The sequence below is a fragment of the Plectropomus leopardus genome, chromosome 7, assembly GCF_026936395.1.
Source record: "Plectropomus leopardus strain MGB_pleo_1.0 chromosome 7, ASM2693639v1, whole genome shotgun sequence".
Classification (NCBI taxonomy): Eukaryota; Metazoa; Chordata; class Actinopteri; order Perciformes; family Serranidae; genus Plectropomus; species Plectropomus leopardus.
This window is the reverse complement of record NC_142182.1, coordinates 19634425-19657500: the sequence shown is the minus strand read 5'-3', so window position 1 is coordinate 19657500 and position 23076 is coordinate 19634425. Positions and strand designations below refer to the sequence as shown.

Here is a 23076-nt window from a genome sequence, read left to right as displayed (position 1 = left end):
TGCCAGTGGACACTAAATCACTTAAAGTTAACAGCTACACCACCTGTTCACATTTTATGTTTAAACTTTCACAGAGGAGCTTTGTTTCTCTACAGCTTATACGTGTAACTGCCCAGATGTTTGATGAGAGTTAATGCTCAAAGTTCAGCTACTCTTACTTCAGTAGTGTGAAGCTGGCTGGGGAGACCAACAAATAAGACTGGGTATTCTGGTTAAATTGAGTAATAAACCATTTCAACACTGCCCACAGCAGACATAGGCCGCTGTGTGATGACGGGAGGGTGAAAGGTGAAACCTGTGGGTGTGAAATTGTCAATGAGTGGAAAACCAAGTTAAAAAAAAAAGTAAGGGACAGGATAAAGTATGGATAAAAGGACTGACAGATGATGGGAGGGTTACAAGGATGGATGCAGGAAAAACAGGTGAAGGCTGTTCCGAATTGAAAAACACATAACAAGCCATACAAACAGCACATGAAAACACATTAACAGCTAAAGGGAGACACATAGAAAGTAGACAGACAATTGCAAACACTATTTTCATAAAAATTGAAACCCTAGCACACACACAAACACACACAGACTGCTGGGTGGGGTGTTTTTATGGAAGCCTATAAGAGTTTTAAGGCTAGTTTTACTAATGGTCCATTGAGAAAGCTCTGTTGTTTTAGTCCCATAAGTCTTTACTGCCTGGCTGCAGTGTGACCTTGGCTGCTTCACTGAGAGGACGGAGACTATCAGAGACACAGCAGAACCTCCACTGGAAAAATACTATAAACGAGTCTCAAATAACATCTTTGATCCCCCCTATAGCTGGCGTCTTCTGTTAGCCAACAAATGAACCGCACTGTGTCGTATACTTCACTTAAGTTACTCAAAACATGTTCTGACTGAGTTCAGCCGTGAGTTGCATTGTGGGACAAATCTAAACAAAGATATATTATGTGACATGTTACTGTGTTCTCAGCCTCACCAAAGTGAGCTGAAGAGGATAAACTCTTGCCGAACTTTAATCCCAGCAGTAATGTGTGACACCACAGGGCTTTGCCTCTTAAAACCAGTTAGACGCGACAAAACCGCAACATGCGCAATCTATGGTAACTGTGGTATCAATCTACCTCAAGGGAAGCTTTTTCTAAAACGATTTTTTTCCTTTCTTTATTTGTTGAATGTGTTGTGCTTTCAGCAGGAATTGTCAATATGAGCGTTTTCTATTATTTACTGACATAATCTTAGAGGACGCAAAAATTCACTGTCCTACGTTGCTTTTATAAAATAACTTTTTTTTCATTCAGCTGGGCATACACTATACAAGTTTATAAATGTTGTTAATTTTAAATCAAATTATACGAGTAAATCGTCTGCGATGTAAAGCCAAAACTCACAATTCATGTGCTCACATTGTACGGTCCGATCGTCAAGCCACAACCTAAAAGTCACACTGCACGTGTAAATACGGCCCGTCTACCCCGTCTTGGCCATTGACAATTGTCAATAAAGATTATTTTGAAAGCTCAGAGGCAGGTTTTAGCAACAATGCTAACAAGGCATTGCCATGGATGCGTTTCATTGTTCTGGTTGGTTTGGAGTAAAAAGTAGAATCTGTGGGCAGTCAGCATGAGCACTACTAGCCTCTATGGCCAAACAGACAAAGACTGGCACTATCAGATCAGATTAAGGGCTTGTGGGTTCTTTCTTTCAAGCCAAGCTCATTTCACTCAAATTTCATACAGCTGTGGTGCTCACTCTTCACTGTGGGGAAACACGTCTACACATACTGTCAAGTCAACATACGGTATATTATATATATTATATTACAACATACAGTTGATGTGTGACCAAAGACGATTCTGCTTAGTTGTGATCTTTTGGTTTACTTTTGTCGGGTTAATACGCAGCTATTGGCAGAAAAAAATTTGCTCTCCATGTAATACTTTACAGGCTAATGAACTGGACCTTTCCAACATATTTCTGGTAAACAAGCCCTTGTTTCTGAAAAACCTAGTCCACGCATACATGGGAATATTTAAAAAATGCAGCTTTTTCTATGCCAAATCCTGGCCATTCCTGCATCTGCAAACTGCTATTATGACACTGAAAATGGATCTTGTACTAGAATACTGTGAGCATTAAAAAGTTTGGCCACTGAGGGCCTGGAGTACCTGGTAGAGAAAGCGCTGACTGAACTGGTGCATGGCGCCCTGCAGCTGGCTGCGCTGGCTCTGCCACTGCTGGTAGTTGCGCACTGACTCAGCTGTGGGCCTCTGCCATGTGGTGGTTCTGGTGTTGTGGTCCACGTAGTAGAACCTGCCCCGCTGGTCCACTCGCTTCTCCCAGCTGGAGGGGGGACAGAGAGAGGCAGGGGAATGAGAGGGGCTGCCGCTTTCAACAACATCTTTATTAAGCAAGAGTCAAGAGTGGGTGGTTATATCAAAAAGCTGCATGCTGATATTAACAGCAATGATTTATAGAGAGACAAGGGAAGAGAAAACAACGGCAAGAAAAGGAAAGAAAACAGTAAGAGGAGGGAGGGAGGGAGAGTGGGAGGAAAAGAAAAGAAAAAAGAGGGAAGACAGGATCAGAGTAAAGCAACGCTGCTAAAATGATTAAATTAACCTATTGCTGACAGAACACTACACTAATATTGGCTTTAAACGTAACTTATTTTCAATTTTTCATACTTTTTGGACCTGTGCCTGTAAGAAAAAAAAGTTCTATATCTCGAGAAAATCAGCTTTCCAGGGACAGACTGATGCTGCTGGATATTCCCACGGCAGGTCCCAAACTTTGGTTTGGCTCAACCTCAGACGTCATCACACAGTTTATTCACTTTAAAGACAATGCCAGCCCTCAATTACAATGATGAGGGAAAACAATGGGAGACGCCAGGTTTCTGAGTGACAATAACCATGTGCTGTGTTTCTGTGTCAGTGCCTGCCAGTGGCATTACTCAGACGTCTATGTATACCCTGTTCTTCCCCTGAGATGGGGGGTCTGGACATGGACTGAGATACAGACGTTCCACAGAACAAAACACACACACAAAGGATACACACGGTCACACATGCCGCACACACACACATGAACATGGCTCCACACACACAGATCAGTTCCCTTGGCTCAGCAGGACTGACTGCTGCTCTGCTGTTCTGCTGCTATTCTTATATCTCTGACTCAAGCGCTACAGAATTTGGAAGAGAAAACAGCATCAACTTCCGTATGCTAACAAAAACACACTGCACAGATACCAACAGGCTTGAGAAATGCACGCACACACACACGCACACACAATGGAATAAATGTAGACCAGGACAATGTTTTCACTGTAGCTTCGATGTTAAAACTCCATGATGTTTTTTTGGACTTTTTGTAACTAGCTAAAGGAATCTATCTCTGTGACTTTCTTCATCTCTAGTTTGTTCAGAGTTTTTCTAAAGTGGTCTAACAGTCTGGTTTCCACTGCAGTCAGGATAGAAACAAAAACTGGAAATACTCCCACACAGTTGTATGCCTCCATACACCAGTCAAGTTGCACTTTACATCTGTGTCTGTGAAAACATGGATGCTTCACATACACCCTTAATATGACCAACTCAGTATCTGACCAAATATCTTCCCGTCTGTTCTGGAGTTATGACATTAAGTATTGGTCAGAAAAGTGTTTTTGCAGAGCATTATGATGCCACAGTTGACCTTTGAACTCTAGGACATAAAATGCCAGAGCTTCATCATTATATCCTTTTAGACATTTGTGTGAAATTTGAGTGTATTAATTTTTGTGTTATGGACAAAACCCATGTTTTATGAGGTCCCCGGGACCTTGTCCACAAGGCCATCTTCAGATATTGTGTTCAAAAGAATGAGACGGATGCAAGGCCAAGGTCCTCCTGGTGGTTCAAGTTCTCTAAATAGACTCACTTTTGTTACACTGCATCTATTAATGCAAATAAACACACATTCACTGTGTGTTAAGTGTACAGGAGGAGAGCTGCAAGAAAGATTTGCTACAGTATCTGAGGCAGGGTATTACGGTGATCCTCAGTCAACTTTCCCTGGATACAGGGAAAGTTGGTACATATTCATCAAACGTTGTAATTCCTGTGATTTTCATTACATCAAGCCGGATTATTTGAGAGTTTTGGGTCATTTTATGGCTGCGTTACCAAGCTGATGGTAAAGAGATGACAGAAAACTAAATGTCAGATTCAAATCAGGGTTACAGTTCAAAAGCTGGTGGCCATTTCTGAGGCTATACATGGACCAGATTTCTTCAGCAATTCAGTATATTTACATCCTGTAACTGCCCCCTATATTATGTTGTGTTTTTTTTCACTGTTAATGGTGCAGTCGGCCTTTCCTGTGTGGGTTTTTAAACTGTCCCCAACACACAAGGGATTCACAGGAAACCATGCATGCAAGTCCTTTAATGTTACTGTTCGTTCTTCTGTTTATGACATTGCACGACATTGGTATCTCAGACACACGACTGTCTTCCTAATAAAATCAATATGATACAATGAATCCTCTAACCTCTGGGTTTGGTTTCAGCTGTGCTAGTGTAAAAATAGACCTGCCGATGTTTGAAAACATTACAAAAGCATGTTTTTAAGATGCTTTGAAAAGCTGGGCCCTGAAGTTTTCCGAAAAATTTGCTAAACAGATGGAAAGAGTGCATTTTTTGGGACTATTTTCAGCAGTGGATTGATCCACATTTGGTGCTTGAGTGAGTGATTTGCAAAAAAAAAAAAAAAAAAAAACTGTTACAAAAAGTTTTAAAAAAGACACACACATCACAGTGTCCAGTGGAGTAGGCCCTGAATCCAAGAGATATGTGGAAAATTAGAAGCAAAAACTCACAGAACTGTATGTGTGTGGCGGTAGATGACAACAGAGCGCAAGGGGGTGGGGTGCAGTGTCAGTGGATCAGTAAACTTTCCTTTTTTTGTTTTTTCTGTGTGTGCCTTTGTTCCATTCTCTGTCCCCTCTCTAAATTCAAAGGTTTTTGAGGGTCCTTGAACACAGCGAAGGCCGAACTCTTCATGTTTTTTTTTTTCCCTCAGCAGCTGTCTGGGAGTTTGAGTCTTGGGTTGGAAAATCGATCAGTCGTATGATCAGAGCTGATCAGATCAGATCAATGGATGAGAGGAGCAGCTGCTGCAGAGGCAAGTGAAAGCAAACTTTTAAACCCAGCACAATGAATGGTTAAGGCTAGGTTTTACTGCAACTTGCAACTGATCAACTTACAGCCTTTAATTGTGCAACCAGACTAATGTTTTAACACCACTGTGTCTTCATCAGAGTCAAAGAGAGGAAATTCAAACAGGCACACTCATTTATAGTCAACTAAGTCAGTCAAGTGATGTATAACATCCAACTGTGCTACTAATGAAGAGTCAAGATTCAAAATTAATAATTCAGTTCATGGCAACAGATGATTTTTATTGTGGCGTGCTGCCACAAATAAATTAATATGTAGAAAAATATGTATGAAATGTGTAAACAGCACCTGGCTTTAAAATAAATGGAAGATGGCACTCTGGTTGAATTCATGCAATGCAAAAATAACATCTTTGATTAATTAAGGGACTAAATACAATCCCTTTGCCCTGTGTGCCTCACTTTGCATCCAGACTGTGTACAAATGTAATGAGCAAAAGTAGAGCTGGACATGCCCTAAATGCACTTGAACAATGCACCTAAAACCATGAGCTATAGAAAGTAAAGAAAAGGCCCTATAACTCTAAATGCCATTGAGACTCAACAACATCATCCAACATGCAAAGTTAGCCAACAAATGTTTATAGCATTAAACCTGGTACTTGAGTGAGATGGCAGCTGCTAATAATTTTGCTGTACAAGTGACAGAGAAGTCTTAAAATATGAGACATCTAAAAAAACTGCTTTTTTTTACTGCCCATGACAAACTCTTTGACCCTGACAGATAGCATCGATTTTCCCTCAAATAAGACGATTTAACAACACTGTGATAAGCCACATAAATTATCATGTTCTTGATAACTGTAAGTGTATATACAGTATGTGTTAAAATAGTATTTCTCAGGTCTAAAACTCCTCTTTGCTGAGACCTTTTTCGGCATAGTGCTGACATATCTGGGAATGGTGTCTCTGAGCCCACATGGTCTACAATATCACCCTGAAGATTTCAGCTCAGAAACAACAGTGGACAAGATTAGCTGATGTGAGGATCTGAATAAATTGTCTTCTCAGGGGAACATCTATTTTCTCTTGTGGTCAGAAGTCTCAGCTAAACGACAGCACCCGGGAGCTGATAGGTCTCAATATCTTGCTCAAGGACACTTCAGTAGCGTGGATGATTACAAACACAGGGAGTTATTTGGTTGAGGGATCGTCTCTCTGACCACTATGCCTCCAAGCTTCCTTTAAAAGGCAAGAAAAATACTGATCCCTCTCTGATATTAGCACTAGCTAGTTATTTACTGGAGCCAGGGAAAATCCCAGAGCCCACAATGGCCTGTCTGAGAGTCTCTACTTAGTTCTGCTATCTGACTTTAACTCTTCGTACCAGTCATGTCATTAACTATCAACTCCATGTATTCCTTTGAACGAGAAATGTACAGTCTCCTCACTATAAACTGTCTAGATTAAGACTACAGAGTACATCCTTTATCTTCTTTTGGACAGTCCATTCATTGTTTATCACCATGTTGGCTGACAGCAATCACTATAAGCTCCTATCTTCTATCTATATCCCATTTTATATGGAGATAAAGTCTGACATGTGTTGACTAAATGAAAGGATGCAATCTGCTTTAAGACTCAGCTCCATCTTTGGTTCACATGTCAATAACACTTGATTTTACTACTCACTTCACTGATATTTTGCCGCTGAAAAGAAAAACATCAACTTTTTAAGATTCGAAGTAAAGTTGTATCACAACATAAGATAGTTATAAATGTTTCACTATAAACGCAGGTACAACACCAAGGCCCACATATGTCTGGAGCAGCTAAAGACATTATGCTGATCAATTAGTGGTGGGATAAATAACTGATGCAGAAACATAAACATAAACAATATAACCAAGAAAAAAAAATATTGTGAAGGTGGAAACATCAAGCAGCCTCAGTGCGGCAGCGTAGATGCTACCTCTCTGGTTTGCAACAGTTGTGTGCAAGTATTTCCGCCCATTTAGTGGTTGTATGTTGATAAAAAACGCTATTGCATTTACATTTGACTTCAATTTGGTTTGCCTGACACCCTCCAAGGTGGTTTAGCCAAACAGATCGCATTCAGCCATCAGTGTGTTTTGGGTGAATCTACACCTGTAATCTCCTTTTAGCACTATCTGATTGCAATCCAAGAGCCCTGATGTATGATTTTATGATTTTGCGAGACACTTGTAAGCCTATCAGAATCAAGTATTTTCCATTGCCATGCCATAATCTTCTATAATATGTTTCCTTTGCTAATAACGTTTAGTTATTTATCATATTTGAATTTTCTGTTAAATGTGAATCCAGAACTTTATGCTGTAAAATATTTCTGTTGTCTGGCTCAGACCCTATAGACACTGTGCTGCCCATTTTTTATATTTTAACAGTCAATAAAACATTGTCAAAATGAAAGTACTTTATGGTGTACTGCAGCAAATGATTGATTATGCTTTTTGATTTTTTTTATGTGTCATTATGTTTTACTCTCCATTCATCATTGTCAGTTTGGTGTTACAGACATGCAGGCCTGTATTTCAGCTAGAACTTTAATTTTTAAATAAACATATTTGCAACGACTGTAGGAAACTTTTTGTGCTGCTTCTTTTTTTGGAGTCTGTCTGTGATTACATGCTCACTTCATTACTCGCTTGCGGGTAAATTGTATCTCTATCAGACATACACTATTTCAGAACAAAAAGAATATTCTTAGGAGGTTGGCTGCATGAGAGAGGCAGAAATTAAACCAAAGTCTCTCAGAACATCCCTCTATATTGCTTGGTGGTTTGACCTTGCAGTGGCTCATGATAGCCCAAAACTGGGACTTGTTAACACACTCTGCAATGACAGGAAAGCCACCACCAACCAGACAGGGTGGGAGCCACTGCAGTCCTGATTGCTTGCAGCTTTGATTAACTTTTAATAAGAGCTCTTGGCCATGTTTTTTGAGGTTACTATTACATTTAGGCTTGGGCCAGTTGCTGCATTTCTATGCTGGGATTTCTCTCTAACCATTTAGAAATAATAGTTTAATTAAAACGTAACCATTTGGAGTTTTAAAGTGCAATATTTAATATCACCACAAAATGCTCTCCGGTGTGGCATCTATTGTTTAACTTTGTGTGGATAACACTGTCAAAAATCATGAAAAGGAATTGTAACATTGTGGTTGCGACACATCATGCCATGCTGACAAGTACAGCGTCATGTAAACACAGCATCAGTTTTAATTTAAGAGGCCCTCCCATCGCTAGACTAAAACAAAGTGTGTTATGACGTTCTGCAACTTACCAGAGTGGTTGAGCCTGTGATGCATCACTAGTTACAAAGTCTGGAGTATATTTGATAAAGAGCAGAAAGACTCAGAAGCTCTTCTAAGTCTGGCTTCGGATGGCTTTCATTATTTCAGCTTCCAAACCTCAATTGCCTAACTCTCCCTGCCCCCCCGCCCCCCCAACCTCTAAACAGTTCCTGGTGTGTACATCTGGAGCACTAGTGCGGCATTAGCTTGCTAATTGATCCTCTGAAGGGCCATGGCGGCCAGCAGCCAACACAGTGGTGGATGGAAGTACATGTGGCTCTAAGAAAGGACTTTTGTTCTCTGGGCCCCGCGCTCTTGTTCCTTGTATGGAAAAACTGAGATGGGGGGGATGGAGGTTCGGGGAGAAGGGGGGGTAACCTTTTCCTAAAAACAGCCTCTCTTTTCCTCTGTCACCCAGTCAAACACTCTGTGAAAATCAATAAATAACGGGTGCAAGTAAAAATGTCATAAAGGGGCTGGACTCTGGCAGGAGTAGTCTGCTCTTGTAATGTTGTCCACAAAGAGGAGAAAACTGGGTTCTCATTATGACGGCTTAGCACACAAACACTATGGGTTACACACTGGGTTAATTTAGGACCAATCAGAGTGTATGTAGTCATAACTGAGAGTGAACATTCCTAATACGTTTTTAAAACAATCAAAGAAGAAACAAGAAGGCTTGGTCTGTCTGGCAGCTGGAGCTGAACACGAACCTCTGGATACATTTTTGTACTTTTTTGTGAACATGACCAATAATCTGAACACCTAAAGGCCTGATCACATTAGCATTTACCATGGCTTAATTTGTGGCAAATCCAATTAATATCATCTGAATCGCTGCAATCAGAAAATTTGCAGGTAAGGTTGAAGTAAATCTGCACAATTTTTTGGTTTTGAGCTGATCTTAGATTAACTTTGACACAGGACTTCACAGTTTATTGGCTATGTTGCACCATCCACTGTTATTTAAAGGGGACCTTATATGCTTTTCTGTATTTTGAGTCTTATACATAATGTAAGAATGAGGGATGTTCATATTACACATGGACAAAGTTTTCAATAATGAGGGTAAACTTATGTTGAAGTAATTTCTGTAAGCAGAAAGCTTCAGACCGCTCTTAAAAGTTTTTTCTACGTCACAGTGTTCTGAATTTCTTAATATGGTAATCTGCTCTAGGCATGCTACTGCAAGTTTTTAGATTACTTAACGTACACTGTGTCAAGAATCTACATGTCAGCATCACAGGAACATCTAAACATCTTTGCAAGTAAATTTCTCCCTGATTTCAGATCAGATTCCTGCTGAAACATGTCTGTGTTTATGAGCTTTTATTTGTGATTTTTCACAGAAAAAAAATGAAGCTATTCTCCATTACAGTCTTCCCCCAGCTGCGATGACGATGTAAGTGCCCAAAAACACCGACCAATCAGAGCAGACTGATGTGTTTTTTTTGGAGGGAGGCTTAAAGAGACACTAAAGAGGACCATCTCAGACAGAGGGTGAATACAGGTGTTGGAGCCAATGTATATAAAGATGGACGACATGACAGATCCCCCCCAAAGTAAGGCTATTCAATCGCGATCGCCCCCTGGTGTCTGCAGTACAGGTCCTAAGTCCTGCCCCTCCATGTTGGTAAATGGGACATGGGCCAAACAAAGACCTCAAAGTACACACCAAATAAATTTTTCCCAAAAATGGTTTCTGTCACTGAAGGTAGTTCTCATCACCCTGATGTTTGTTCAAGTGTTTGTTTTCATAGTAAGTTTGGTTTTAATGAGTTAATAAATTATACAAAAGGGGGCTTTTCCTCCATGATCGACAGCCAATCTGCGTGCTCGCATTAAATTGAACTGCTCCAATTGGTCATACAGGTACTTTGGCGGGAAATCCCCCACCGCGGATATCACTTCTGTGCAGATGCAGGCTCTCAATATCATCACCCTTCAGCATAGCGAGGGTAAGTGGGGGCCTATGGTTGGAGCTAAGACAGTAAGAGGAACATAAAGCGTTTTTTGAACATTAAAGCTGGTAAACATATTAATTTACACAGCTGATACTCATTTTTGTTGAGGTTTTCATTCTATTACAAACCCAGTGTTTCAACAACCAGAAATCCACTCGGGGCGTTGTCTTAGAGGCCTTTAAAATTTGTACAAAACAGAATGAAACTAATCTAAATTGCATTTCGATTGCTTGTTTGTTGCATGATATTGTGAAATCAAAGTCTCATACTGGACACAAAAAAATCTGAGTTGGAAGACATGAGTGGCTGATATCTGATTTTTAAAGCCCGACTTTGTCAAACCCAAATGTGTGTTAAACAACCAATGTATCACGCAAGAAAACGCATATAAACATGTATCAGGCATACCCTGGTGGCAGTGGTCTCTCCCAGGTTGTTGTTTTGGTGTTGTGGTCGACATAATACACTCTGCCATGAGGCAACACCCTCTGCTCCCAGCTACAAACACACAAAAAGAGAGAGAGAGAGAGAGAGAAAAAAGTTACATTTGCTTCTGCAATACACACAAAATATTAAAAGTACATATTAAAAGCAAAATTGATGTAATTAGAACAAACAGAACTTCTCCCCAATGCGCAACTTAGATTACTTTGAGAGCAAAGGGAGTGTCCCTCACCACCTGCTCAGTGTGTAACAGTGTGTGACAGACTGGAGCACTGATATCATGAACTCTGAAGAAATACCAGTTCTCTAAAAATGTCTTAATCACCTGCAATCATTCACTAACACAAGCTGTTTAGTGCCATTCATTCCTTTGTAATTATTTACCAAATATATCACATACATCTTCGCCACTATTAAGTCATATAGCTCAACTGACTTGAACTGAGAGAAATCCAGGTAAAGAGAGCAAACACAAATTAGCGGATAAATTCAAACCCACAGCTATTCATAGCAACTTTCCTCCAATTAACCATTCTGCACATTCACAGCTACTTTTGTCAACACGTGATTCTATTGTATTGTATTGTATTACAGTATTAAAACTACATTTTACAAATACTGCTGTCAAAGACTTAATTTCAAAAAATATTCACATAATTTTGACTGCAAGAGGATATCATCACTATTTAATATCTTGATCATTAATTGATTTGTCAAAGTAAAATATGATGTTGGCTGGTACTTCGAACCTTTAAAATGCACGAAGAAGCAGTATATGAAGTAATATCAAGCAGCGATATAGCAAGTAGGCTCTATTTTTTTTGCAGTATGTAGTGATGAGGATTATGAAGGAACGTTGACAGTGGTTTCAGTACTGGTGTATATATGTGTACAATTTGTTGAGAGAATCTCTTTCAAATCTACATTTGTAGCTAATGTGCTTTTGGGAGGTATCAATAAAATTGAACTGCTATGCTTCATATAGTGGACAAAGTGTGAGATGTGCTGATACACTTTATTTTTGCATGCACTGATTCTTACCCTGCCGGGAGCGAGTCGGTGGTGGACTCTGTGGCGCTGTTGCTGGCCTGCTCGGTGTTGGAGGTGGCGTTAGGGCTGGGCTCCGCCGGCGTGGCCGAACCCAGAGCGTCCTGACCTGGAGAGGGGCTACCACTGCTGCTGCTGGCAGCTGGGCCTGACGGAGAGGATGGAGGAGGCGTGTGACGAGCCACGCCCCCACGACTACTCTCCAGCCCGTTAGATGTCAACTCAACTTTGTCTTCGAGAAGACAGAGAGGGGAAGGACAAGAGAGAACGAAGCTGGGTTTAAAAATGACTTACTGTTACAGTGTTAGCTCATATCACACCAAGATCAAAGAATCAGCCCATGTGGTAATTTCTTATGTTCAATGTTTCATTATTCTGAATGGTCTGACATAATTTAGGGTCTGTAAAATCATGATGGCTGCTACAAATCTGCACTTTTTACACATAGATTGTACTAAAGTGTTGCTATTATGTCCCTTCTTTAAGCTCCCTTTGCATTTTTACACAGAACCAAACGACAGTGGCATCATTCGGCTCCAGTGTATGATTTATGATTTTAAATTGGTTGCAGCACCGTGGAGCCAAAAAAGCATAATGGCCACGATGGTTAACACAACAGCATCAGCCTGCCGTGTGTCATATAACATACATATATCATGTTGATGGCAGCATGTAATAAACAATAAAAATGGCATAAACATATCATTTACCTTATCTGTTATATGGCAGCTGGTCCACAGACAAACCTCTGGTCTATTTATTTGTTTTCTAGGTGGTCCACGATTAAAATGGATACAAAATATTTATAACGTTGCTGATAAGGTTACCTGGTTCCCCATTAGACTGATTTCAATTTTTTAATATAGGACAGTAGATGTTAATGGCAATTCTGCAATAATGTCTATAACCAAATATCGGCAAAATCTGTAGGCAACAGGACAGGACTTTGGCATCAGAAGTGTCCCGAACAATCATGTTTGAACAGCAGGTAAATACTCTTTTGGGAGTCAAAAAGCGAAATTAGAACGAATCTGCTATTGTCTGACAATGATCTAGCTTTGCATTAATTTTTTGTTTGTTTGTTTTTTAAATTTATCTGCATTCATATGTTGGTATGTGTTAATAGAGATTGGCCAAAATGAACGGTGCACAAAAGAGGAAGTCTTGGCTCAGATATCCACTGGCACTGGATCAGCCCAAAATGTTGGCCCTCGCCCCCAGAAGCTTTATCATTGTCAGATGGATAGCCGATGGGTTCTGAGATTGTTCTGTGAGTAACTTCACAAAAGGTCAACATGAAATGTCTCTCTGTAGTTTGGAAAACAAATGTCGCTCTTTTGCACCACTGTATCACGAGTGAACAGCATGAACCACATCTGTCCTCTCCGACTAAATGTAGTGTGTAGTTTACTGATTACTAAATATTCATTTGGATGTAAAAAGGCATCACGAACACATTTTAGCACTCAATAGAAATACAAAAGTCAAAAAGAATTGCAATTGGGGGGTTGATTCTGCTTATTTGGTGTTGTTGTATGAAGTATGCATGTGTGCTACTCTGAGTGGATGTAGACTACATCAGAGAGAGAGAACAGACCTAATCAACCTGACATAGCGCTGACAACAAAAGTCACTTCTGTAACATAGAATGTTATAGGGTTAAACACTGTGGTCTGACCTATCTGATGTTTCTGTTGTTCTTAATTTATGAACCGTGTTGCTTTGCCAACATTTTTGACAGACAAAATTTACTGACACAGAAGCTTAGCAATGTACTGCTGTGGATGGAGCCACAGCAAAACACATTTTAGCCACCTAATGTCAGTTTCAGTATACACTATATTTGAATATTTGCTCTAATTTACCTTATAAAATAGCTGACTGAGGCAGTGGTAGAGCAGCAGCTCTGCCAGTCTGTGGAGTAAAATTACTTTTTCTCAGTGGAGTCTGGTATTGTTAATATAACAGCTTCAAATCTACGTCAACAAGGGCTGTTTTACAGTAAGGTAAAGTGGTGAAATATTCCAAGTCTAGCGTATACTTAAACTGGTATTTAATTTTGAGGTGGGTATTTTTTTAGGTGGAGTTTGCACAGTGCCATTTGATTATATGTACATGAAGTGGCGGTTTTCTACCCAGAAGTTAATGTAAATAAAAACTGTGATTCGGTCGATAGAATATTCATAACCGATTGACATGTAATTTATTGTCTAAACAGAAGACGTTACCTTCGGCTGATTCTGAAAACAGATTTTGACTCTACATAACTTTCAATAAGCACAGCATAAAGAGAGAATTCAGCTTTTTGTCAGACGTGATTTTTTTTCTTACTATGCAGCAGTCAGACTGTATTTTTGTGCGCCTTCAAAGATACAGAATATTTGCATAAATTACTATCAGCAGTTTCGAACAGATCTGAGTCAAACTCTAACAGGATTTAGACATCAGTGTACAGTGTGTACACTAGCTAAAGTCAGCACACAAAGTTTACCACAGTAACAAAGTTAGCAGACTTTTCCTATACCTGTGCTGCTTCCAGGGCTGACGTGATTCTTGGAGGACCGATGGCGAGCAGACGAGCCCGGCCCGGGGATCTGCTCCTCATTCAGCTCCCCGTTAGTCAGAGAGCCTCCCCTGGAGCACCCTGGGGAGCCGCCCTGCGAACCTCCTACTGAGTGCCTGTTACTTCTGCCAGAAGAAAGAGAAACACAAAGAGAGACAGAGAAAGAGAGGATGGCAGATGAGGGGGGAAAGTGAAAGAAAGGGGATGATGAGGAAAGGCAGGGGGGAGGTGTGAAGAGACAGAGGAGAGAGATGACAAAGAACCATCAACATGTGCACTTGCTGTGCGGGAAAAAAACATGCATGACTGTTGTGTTTTACTCGTTCTGTGACTGTCTTTCATATGCTCCTGCTGTAGATCAACCCACAGTTCTTTGGGTTGGTTTTTTTTGACAACTTCTGATTAGACCTATTGTTGTTCCTGACTCAGGGGAACAGACCTGGCACATGACCGAGCGTGCGCACGGACAACACGGGCACACAAAAATCACACAGAGGTGTTGGTGTTTTGTTCTCTGAACCTCATATTTTCCTAACACTAAATATAACTTTGCTTTTCCGACAAGAACTTTTATACAAGGAAAGACATGTTGGCTTTCCCTCCCCAGGACCGAGGAATGCTGAGGCCGAATTTGGATGGAACGTCAACAGCAAACCGGATTAAGGGGCTGTGCTCTGCTCATTCGCCACAATAAGGAGAAGTAGCAGCAGAGGAAGGAAGCAACCATTTGACACTGACACTTGGCTTGTGTGTGTGTATATCCTTTTGAATGTGCTTTTACGTGGACACTGAGCTCCTCGTCATGGGAGAACGACAGAATTCACTTCTCCTCTACGTCTGTGCGTACATAACTGGATGGAGATGTTGACTGCTTCTCCATGACAGCGGCGGTTTGGGCTCTTGGCTGAACTGTGTTTAATGCCCCCCTACAATGTTTAGAGGGAAATACCATCCGACCCCATGCACCCCCACCGCAAAGCTTTGAAATAAATGCAGTCTGCTCCACTATTTATTATCCCACTACCATTCTAGCCAGTGAGAGCAGCGTCTGCGACCACATTCTGGGGGGAATAACATGCTGGCAATCTGCATAAGTGCTTCAGTCGACCATACTGGCACAGGCCTCCTTCACTCGAACCTTTTCTTTTCTTTCATTTATTTTGATTACAATTATGCCTCGAGTTTATGTTTTCCACATAAGCACTTTGCAAACAGTGTTTTAGAAAAAGGTTATGCAAGTTTATTATTGTGCTATTATTCTTATTATTATACCACAATATCTGCAGAGATCTGAAACCAGCAGGGTCATGTACACTGCCGAATATAGATGCCTTGAAAGCTAGTTTTCAGTGTTTGTGTGCGTGTGTGCGTGTGCGCGTGTGTGCGTGCGTGTCCGGACCTGCTTTGAGATCCAGCCGTACTGGGGGTCTCCTCACTCTGTGTCCTCCTCAGGTTGGGTCTGTCTGACTGTAGTATCTCTGCAAAGACACAAAACATCATCATTGTATGGACACAAACAACCAGCTAATATCCAGCTCTCAATCACAAAACATACAATTTATTATGTCAATCAGTGGAGAGACACGTATACAGTGTTTGCTGTTTCAAGATTGATGATACCAGGTAAATCTTTGCTTTCGTATTTATGTACCACGATATTTTCACTTAAATATAAATCAGGCTTTTAGGATCTAACCTATTACTCTTTACATACCCTCAGGGATCCCAATGTTTACAAATATACCAAAAATGTCATGTTAGATTTCAAAGCCTAAAGGAATGCACAACACATCTATATGGCCATAAAATTATACACTAAAAAAAGCAGGATGACTTGGAGCAAGCTAATAATCAATATAAACATGCTACAAAACAAAAGAGAAAAATTATCTTAAAAAATATCTTAAAAGGGTGATTTGTTGATTCAACATTACACTCCTATTAAATAATGAGACTCACAATGGACTATTAAAAGAATACTTCACCCAAAACTGAACATTTATCTATAAGTCATGTCGTGTTACCTTGAATTTGTTAATAAAAATGTATTTTCTTGCAAACCACCAAGGAAAGAAGTGAACATATTGATTTATTGATTGGGGACCACTTTTAACAATCAGAAATATGTCAAATGAAAAAAAGGCATTTTTTTCTTTGAGAATCACCCAAAATCATACCATTTATGACACCCAGGAAATGTAAAAACAGATTATCATTCGATTTTCCAATTTCTAACCATCCTTGATATGTCATTATACAGGTTTGTGAAACAAAATTCCATGACTTTTCCAAAGCTTTGCCAGGCCTGGAAATTATTTGCAAATTTCATGACTTTGCCAGGTTTTTCATTATCGCAGGAGCTATGAAAATTGTCACAAAAAGGTTGATGTCTGGCTGCTACGCTGGCTGAAACTTTAAAAGGACTCAACACTACAGCTCACTCAGCAACAATTACTGTCACACTTTGAACATTACACTGGTCCTCTCCGCAGCTGTGTCGAAAATGAGACACTTCTCATAGCGAGGCTCAGGCCTCTTTGTGAAGAAATCCTGAATAATCAAATCCATATAGACCTGAAACATGTGGTATATGTACAGTTGGTGGTTTAATAGAGACCATTCATCCTTACATGGACTATGTAGTCTGTGCTGCTGTGTGTGTGTGTGTGTGTGTGTGTGTGTGTGTGTGTGTGTGTGTGTGTGTGTAGTGGCATGCGGTCTTCGTGGTGTGAGGGAATGTGTGACTATACGCTCAGTCCCGACTGTGACTGAAAACCACAGGCCTTTAACATGCTTTTCATTAACACTCACTTTCTCTTTTACACACACAAACACAGCACCTTCCAATGTGTAAGACGCTCACGCCGGAGGCATGACAGCCTCAAACAGTATCCAAATTTACACACATATATAACTTGCTATCTTAAGTAAAGCAAACAGGTCATCTCTCTCTCTCTCTCTTTGACTCTCTCTCTCCCTCACACACCCACATACACACACAGTGCCGTTTTATGGCTATGAAAGGGTTTCTTGTGAGCAGACCCGATGGACATACAGAAAAATAAACAGTGGTCTTGAGGAGAAACCATTGTGTCATAGCCTGCTCACTGAGTTCATCACCCCTCCCTCTTAATGGCACTGGTTTAATTACTGGTCTGGTGTGTGTTTGTGCACATGTTCATGAGTGAGTGTGTAAAATAGAATTTCCAGTTAGCGACCACCTTAAGACACAGAAACACCTCAACAAATAGACATGACTAAAGATAACAGTGAACACATTTTGGTTCAACAGCTGTTAAGGAAACTTTAGGTTACACGTGTAACCCCAGTTCTCACAGTGAGATATCTATAAATGAATGCTAAGAAAGAGAAATGTTATACTTTAATTTAGGACTGCACGTAATTAATTCCTTTCACGGTTGTTTGTGTGTTGATAAACTATTTTGATCAATCAATTAATCATCTAGTCATTAAGATGTTGAAAATTGTACAGCAGAGTCCAAGACGAACTCTTTAAGTTATTTTCTTTGTCTGACTTACAGTGCAAAACCTGCAGGTATTTGACAATGATATAAAAGAAGAAAATCCTCACATTTGAGAAGCCAGAAGAGATCGTTTGACCTCTTTTGTTTTATTCAACTAATTGTTAGTTACTGCACCAACTGTATGCCTAAGACGGCTGTTAACACAGGTATGCTCATATATGACATCAACAGAACACTGGAAACGTGCCATTTTGGCAAAAAGATTTAGCCAAAGTCAAAGAAGTCATTTAACAGTGGTGTCATCTTAAATTCTCATCTCAGTTGAAAGCAGCATAAAATCCCACTTGTGTCAAATAAAAACCAAGCATGTCACTGTCATTATAAATATAAATGAAACGTATGGACTATAGTCTGTCATGGGCAATGTGCAGCTCATCTAACATTGGTTCTTATTGTCTTTCTATCTGTTCCACCCTAACAACAATTTACAAGAAGAACTAACTGGGAAGCTGTAAATTCTTCACTAATCTTCAGTCTATGCTTTGTTGAGACCAAATTGTATGGTGCAACAAATATATAGCATAACTCCCTTTCTATGCTCAAACTAAGATACATTAAAACTTAAAGAACTGGTGCAGAAGCCTGCAGATATGTTGGTGTGCACCTCCAGAGAGAATTTAGATGATCAACCAATCAGTGGTTTGGTGTCGGTTTTGACTTGAATTAGACGTGTTTTTACACCATGAGACAATAACCAGAACTACCGCCTCATGGTTGTATGCCTCCGTGAACCAGTCAAGTTGTAGTTAACGCCAACGTCTGTCCAGACTAATATGTAGCCATGACAGTAAACAATGCTTCAAATATGAATGTTGCTGGAAAGATGCTGGAAATTCTAAAACATGTACGCTTCACATTTATTTTCAAACCAGCAGCACAAAGGATCTACACAGTCGGTACAGTTTCAAGATTAGTGTCACTAAACAGCATCTGACCAAATGTCTCCGCTTCTGTTGCTGACTACTGGTGTTGAATAATGGCCAGAAACATTATGACGTCACAGTTTTTACCTCTTTGATATAAAATTCTAGCACTTCATTAGTATATACTATTAGACATGTATGTGAAATTTTGACATAACTAACATTAATTCTTGAGTTATGGCCACAAACATGCTTTATGGGGTTAGAATGACCTTGAACTTTGACCACCAAAATCGTATCAGTTTATCCTTGAGTCCACGTGGATATATGTGCCTATTAATTAAGAAATGACCTCAAGGCGTTCCTGAGATATTGTTTTTACAAGAATGGGATGGATGGAGAGGCATAAAAACTGGTCAACCATCAGAGATTTTGTCCTACTGTTTTTATTGTGTTAGCTTTCCCTTTAATATCACTCACTGTATAAGGCCAGTGTGGGCAAGTATCAGATTTGTGAGCAGGAGAGCTTTAGAGTCATAGTAGATTTTTCTATGATTCTTGCATCATGTGTTGAAATTACTTTCATTTTCCATGTTGGGAAAATCAGTTATTATGGTCTGATTACTTCATTCACAAAAAGTTTCTCTCAATTTTCTGGATATTTACTATACTGCAGTATATACATCTTATTGTGATATCAAATTGTCTTTACCATGATAGATAACTGTATCAATTTTGCCAATGTGTAGTCTACACCCTGGAAACTGCCAGTTTAACTTGAAGTTTAACAAGAAAATGAAAATTATGTTTTACATTTGTAATTGAGCAGTATCACTGTCCTTGGCAGTATATCTGTCTTCTACAGTTAGCAACTCACAATTCTTTGTCACATACAGTCACGTAATTTACAAAGTCTAGCATGATGAGAAGGGTTAGACTGTCCACACAGACACACCAGTGAATGAGAGTGTGTGTGCTGAGGTGTACATTTGGCCTCTGTGGGATGGGAAGTTGTGTGTAAGCATCTAACATTTACAAAGTGTTCCAATATTCCCAGAGTTGAAATCTTTCTGCTCTGGCTTCTGTTTCTCCCCATCTTTCAATACAAGGGTTTGTTTATGAAGCCTGCTTGGAGTGCGCGTGTGTATGTGTGCGTGCACATGACAGAAAAGCTGCCAGGGGAAATGAGTAAAACTTCCAAACTAACAGAGGTGCGTTCAGAGCGAGAACACAGAGGTCCTTAACACCACCAGAAGGCAACACACTTCCACCTTTATGCACTTTATATATTCAGGCAGCCCACATATGCCTGCACACACACTGCAGAATGCAAAACACATGTACATACACAACTACAAACACACAACGAACACACAAGCTCGATAACACACGCCTGCATCTGCACTCATGAGGCCATAAAACACACACATACAAGGACAAGTGCCTCAACTTGGAACCCTGGTTGCAGAGGGCACACTTCAGCCTTCTGTTTGCCAACCTCTCCTCCCCCAAAAAATACACACATATATACACACACTCATGACCTCTGTCATCCCTGCCTCTGCAAGCCAGGAGAGGAAACCCCCCCCGCTACCATGCACACTGCTCTGGGATCACAGGAGGCGATTGTACTACTGAGCTGCAAGCAATGAGGCTCAATTACGCAATTCTCAGAAACAAATTAGACAAAAGCACGCCTGATGTCTGTGATTATATGAGTGTGTGCACAGATTTTTAAGAGACCTCTAACAGGCCATGTAAAGAAAACAGACAGGGGGCTGTATTAAGTGTATCATGGATTACACAATTTTTTGCAAATACATTTCCATGACTTTGCCATGACTTAGAGGCAGATTTTAAAGACCATCCATTCTCTAAAAAAAAACATCGATACAGAGTATTGATTCTTTTTCATTACTATATAACAGCTTTTTAAAATATTAAATTCAGAACATGGGTAGAACTGAATATTTAAATACAACTTGGGAACTGAATGTTATTTATGATGGGCGGTGAAGGAGGAATGTCAAATAATTTGTTAACTGTTACTAGGCAGGGAGTTGTATTTTTAAAGAAAAAAAATGCTGGCAACTTTTTTTTTCTTTGTGAAACAAACTTCCATTACTTTTCCAAAGCTTTAAGGATTTATTTCGTTTTCCAAAACTTTTCCAGGATTGGAAATTGCTATTTGAAACTTCCATGACTTTTTCAGGTTTTTCATGACCATACAAACCCTGCTGTATGTTAACTTTTGAGCTGCAAACACATCTACTTGACAACATTTTGAGGACATCTCATTTTTTTTCTCATTACATTCACTCCCTCATGTCCAAACCCTTGGACTTACTTTTACAGACATAGTTCCACAAAGAAATACACTTATTTGCTGTTTCTTTCCTGATAGTGAAATTATCCATCAAGTGATAATTGTCCCACAGTATTAGTAAGTAGCAATGGGCAAAAAATCCTGGTGTGTCTGTGGGAGGAACTGACCAATATGGTTTCGTCAAGCTCAGTTCCAATACTGATTATTACTAATCAAGGAGGCCAATAACTGAAATTTAAAACCAATATATATTTGCAGTAAAAATGAAAATCATAGTGTGAAAAAATAGAATAACACAAATTCCACAAGTCCAACACAAAGCTTAATACCTTTAAGCAAACATTAAACTAAACATTTATTTAGAAATCAATTAAAATATAATGATTCCAATCATCATAAAGGCAGGCCAATAACTGGTGGAACCCTTGCCTTTGTCTATGTCCTCCGCACTTATAAACATTGATTTTGCCAGAAGGCACGTCTATCAAAGCTCTGTCTTATCTTAACCTTAATCTAAACCCTAGCCTCCTGTGAGGACTTGCAAAACGTCCCCCCATACAGGAATTTTACATCTCTTTACAGCTTGCTATCCTTGTGGTACATCAGCATACGCACACATGCACACAGGCACACATGCACGCACACACACACACACACACACACACACACACACACACACGCACACGCACACGCACACTCACACAATATACCTCCTCTTAACCTCTCCTCACATCTAAACAGTCACAAAGAGACACATTTATGCAGCCCATGCTGCAGCAAGCCTTGGCCCTTACTGCTGGCCCTGTGTTCATTCAGCAGAAAACACTGTGGGCTCTGTGTAGTGCTGTATGAAAAGCCTTGTGTGTGTGTGTGTGTGTGTGTGTGTGTGTGTGTGTGTGTGTGTGTGTGTGTGTGTGTGTGTGTGTGTGTGTGTGCCTGCGCGCGTGTGCGTGCGTGTGTGTGTGTGTTACAAAGAGAGAAGATGGATGCATGGCCTTGGCTATGAGTTTAAGAGCAGCTTCATCAGAATCCACTTTATTGCCAAGTAGGTTTTCTCATACAAGGACCTACTTGGCAAAAAACTGGACTCTGATGAAGCTGCTCATAAACCAGACCAAAGTCAATGCATCCATTTCCTCTCTACGTAACACACACACACACACACACACAAACAGTAACACAGCTATGTAACTGTATTTGTTAAAACACACCTAGTTTTTGCTTCCAAACCATAAAGGAAAGTAAAATGTTAGCATAGTTCCTGGCAACGGAAAGTACTGTTGACTTAGAGTCAATAAGTCTGGAGGGTTTGAAATCCTTCCTCTAAGAACTAAAAAAATGATGTTATATTGGTTTGGGAACATGAACATATGCAGATGGTTATTCAGGGTCCTCTAATGTCAGTGTTACAGTTCAGTGAGTACAGGTTGGCGACGGCTGAGCAGTAGTGCAGCTGTACACGGTCAATATTTTGCGCTGGTTTTGAATGAATGTTTCACCTGTAAAATGATCATTTGTGTATCACTTACTCACTGCATGTTACCTTAAATTCATAAAGAAAACTCTGTATTTCTTGCTTGCCTCCACAGAGGATCTAAATAAGGTGAATATTCTTCATTGAGCTACAGTATATCAAAAGATCCTTTTACAAACTCTCACACAATTCCTGCAGTAATCCAAGTCTCATTTATATGGTTCAGTACTTCCCAAACACATTTTCACCAAAACTTTACAATTTGAAACACGTCAGTACAAACTGTCCGAAGCACGGCTGAGTTGTGGACCTGGGCATGTGTGTGCATTTTAATTCTGCTCAAGTGGAGCTAATATT

General features: G+C 40.0%; 1 protein-coding gene across 2 annotated transcripts in view; it reads right to left on the bottom strand.

The window, feature by feature from the left end:
• The window catches only part of wwp2 (WW domain containing E3 ubiquitin protein ligase 2), a 60670-nt gene that overhangs the window by 25505 nt on the left and 12089 nt on the right, over positions 1–23076 (bottom strand). For both annotated transcript variants that reach the window (XM_042495626.2, XM_042495627.2), the window contains exons 6-10: positions 15911–15989; positions 14473–14636; positions 11943–12180; positions 10866–10955; positions 2162–2336 (exon numbers count right to left, since the gene is read on the bottom strand). In XM_042495626.2, coding sequence (XP_042351560.1) covers positions 2162–2336; positions 10866–10955; positions 11943–12180; positions 14473–14636; positions 15911–15989 — 746 coding nt within the window. The remainder of the gene's footprint in view (positions 1–2161; positions 2337–10865; positions 10956–11942; positions 12181–14472; positions 14637–15910; positions 15990–23076) is intronic.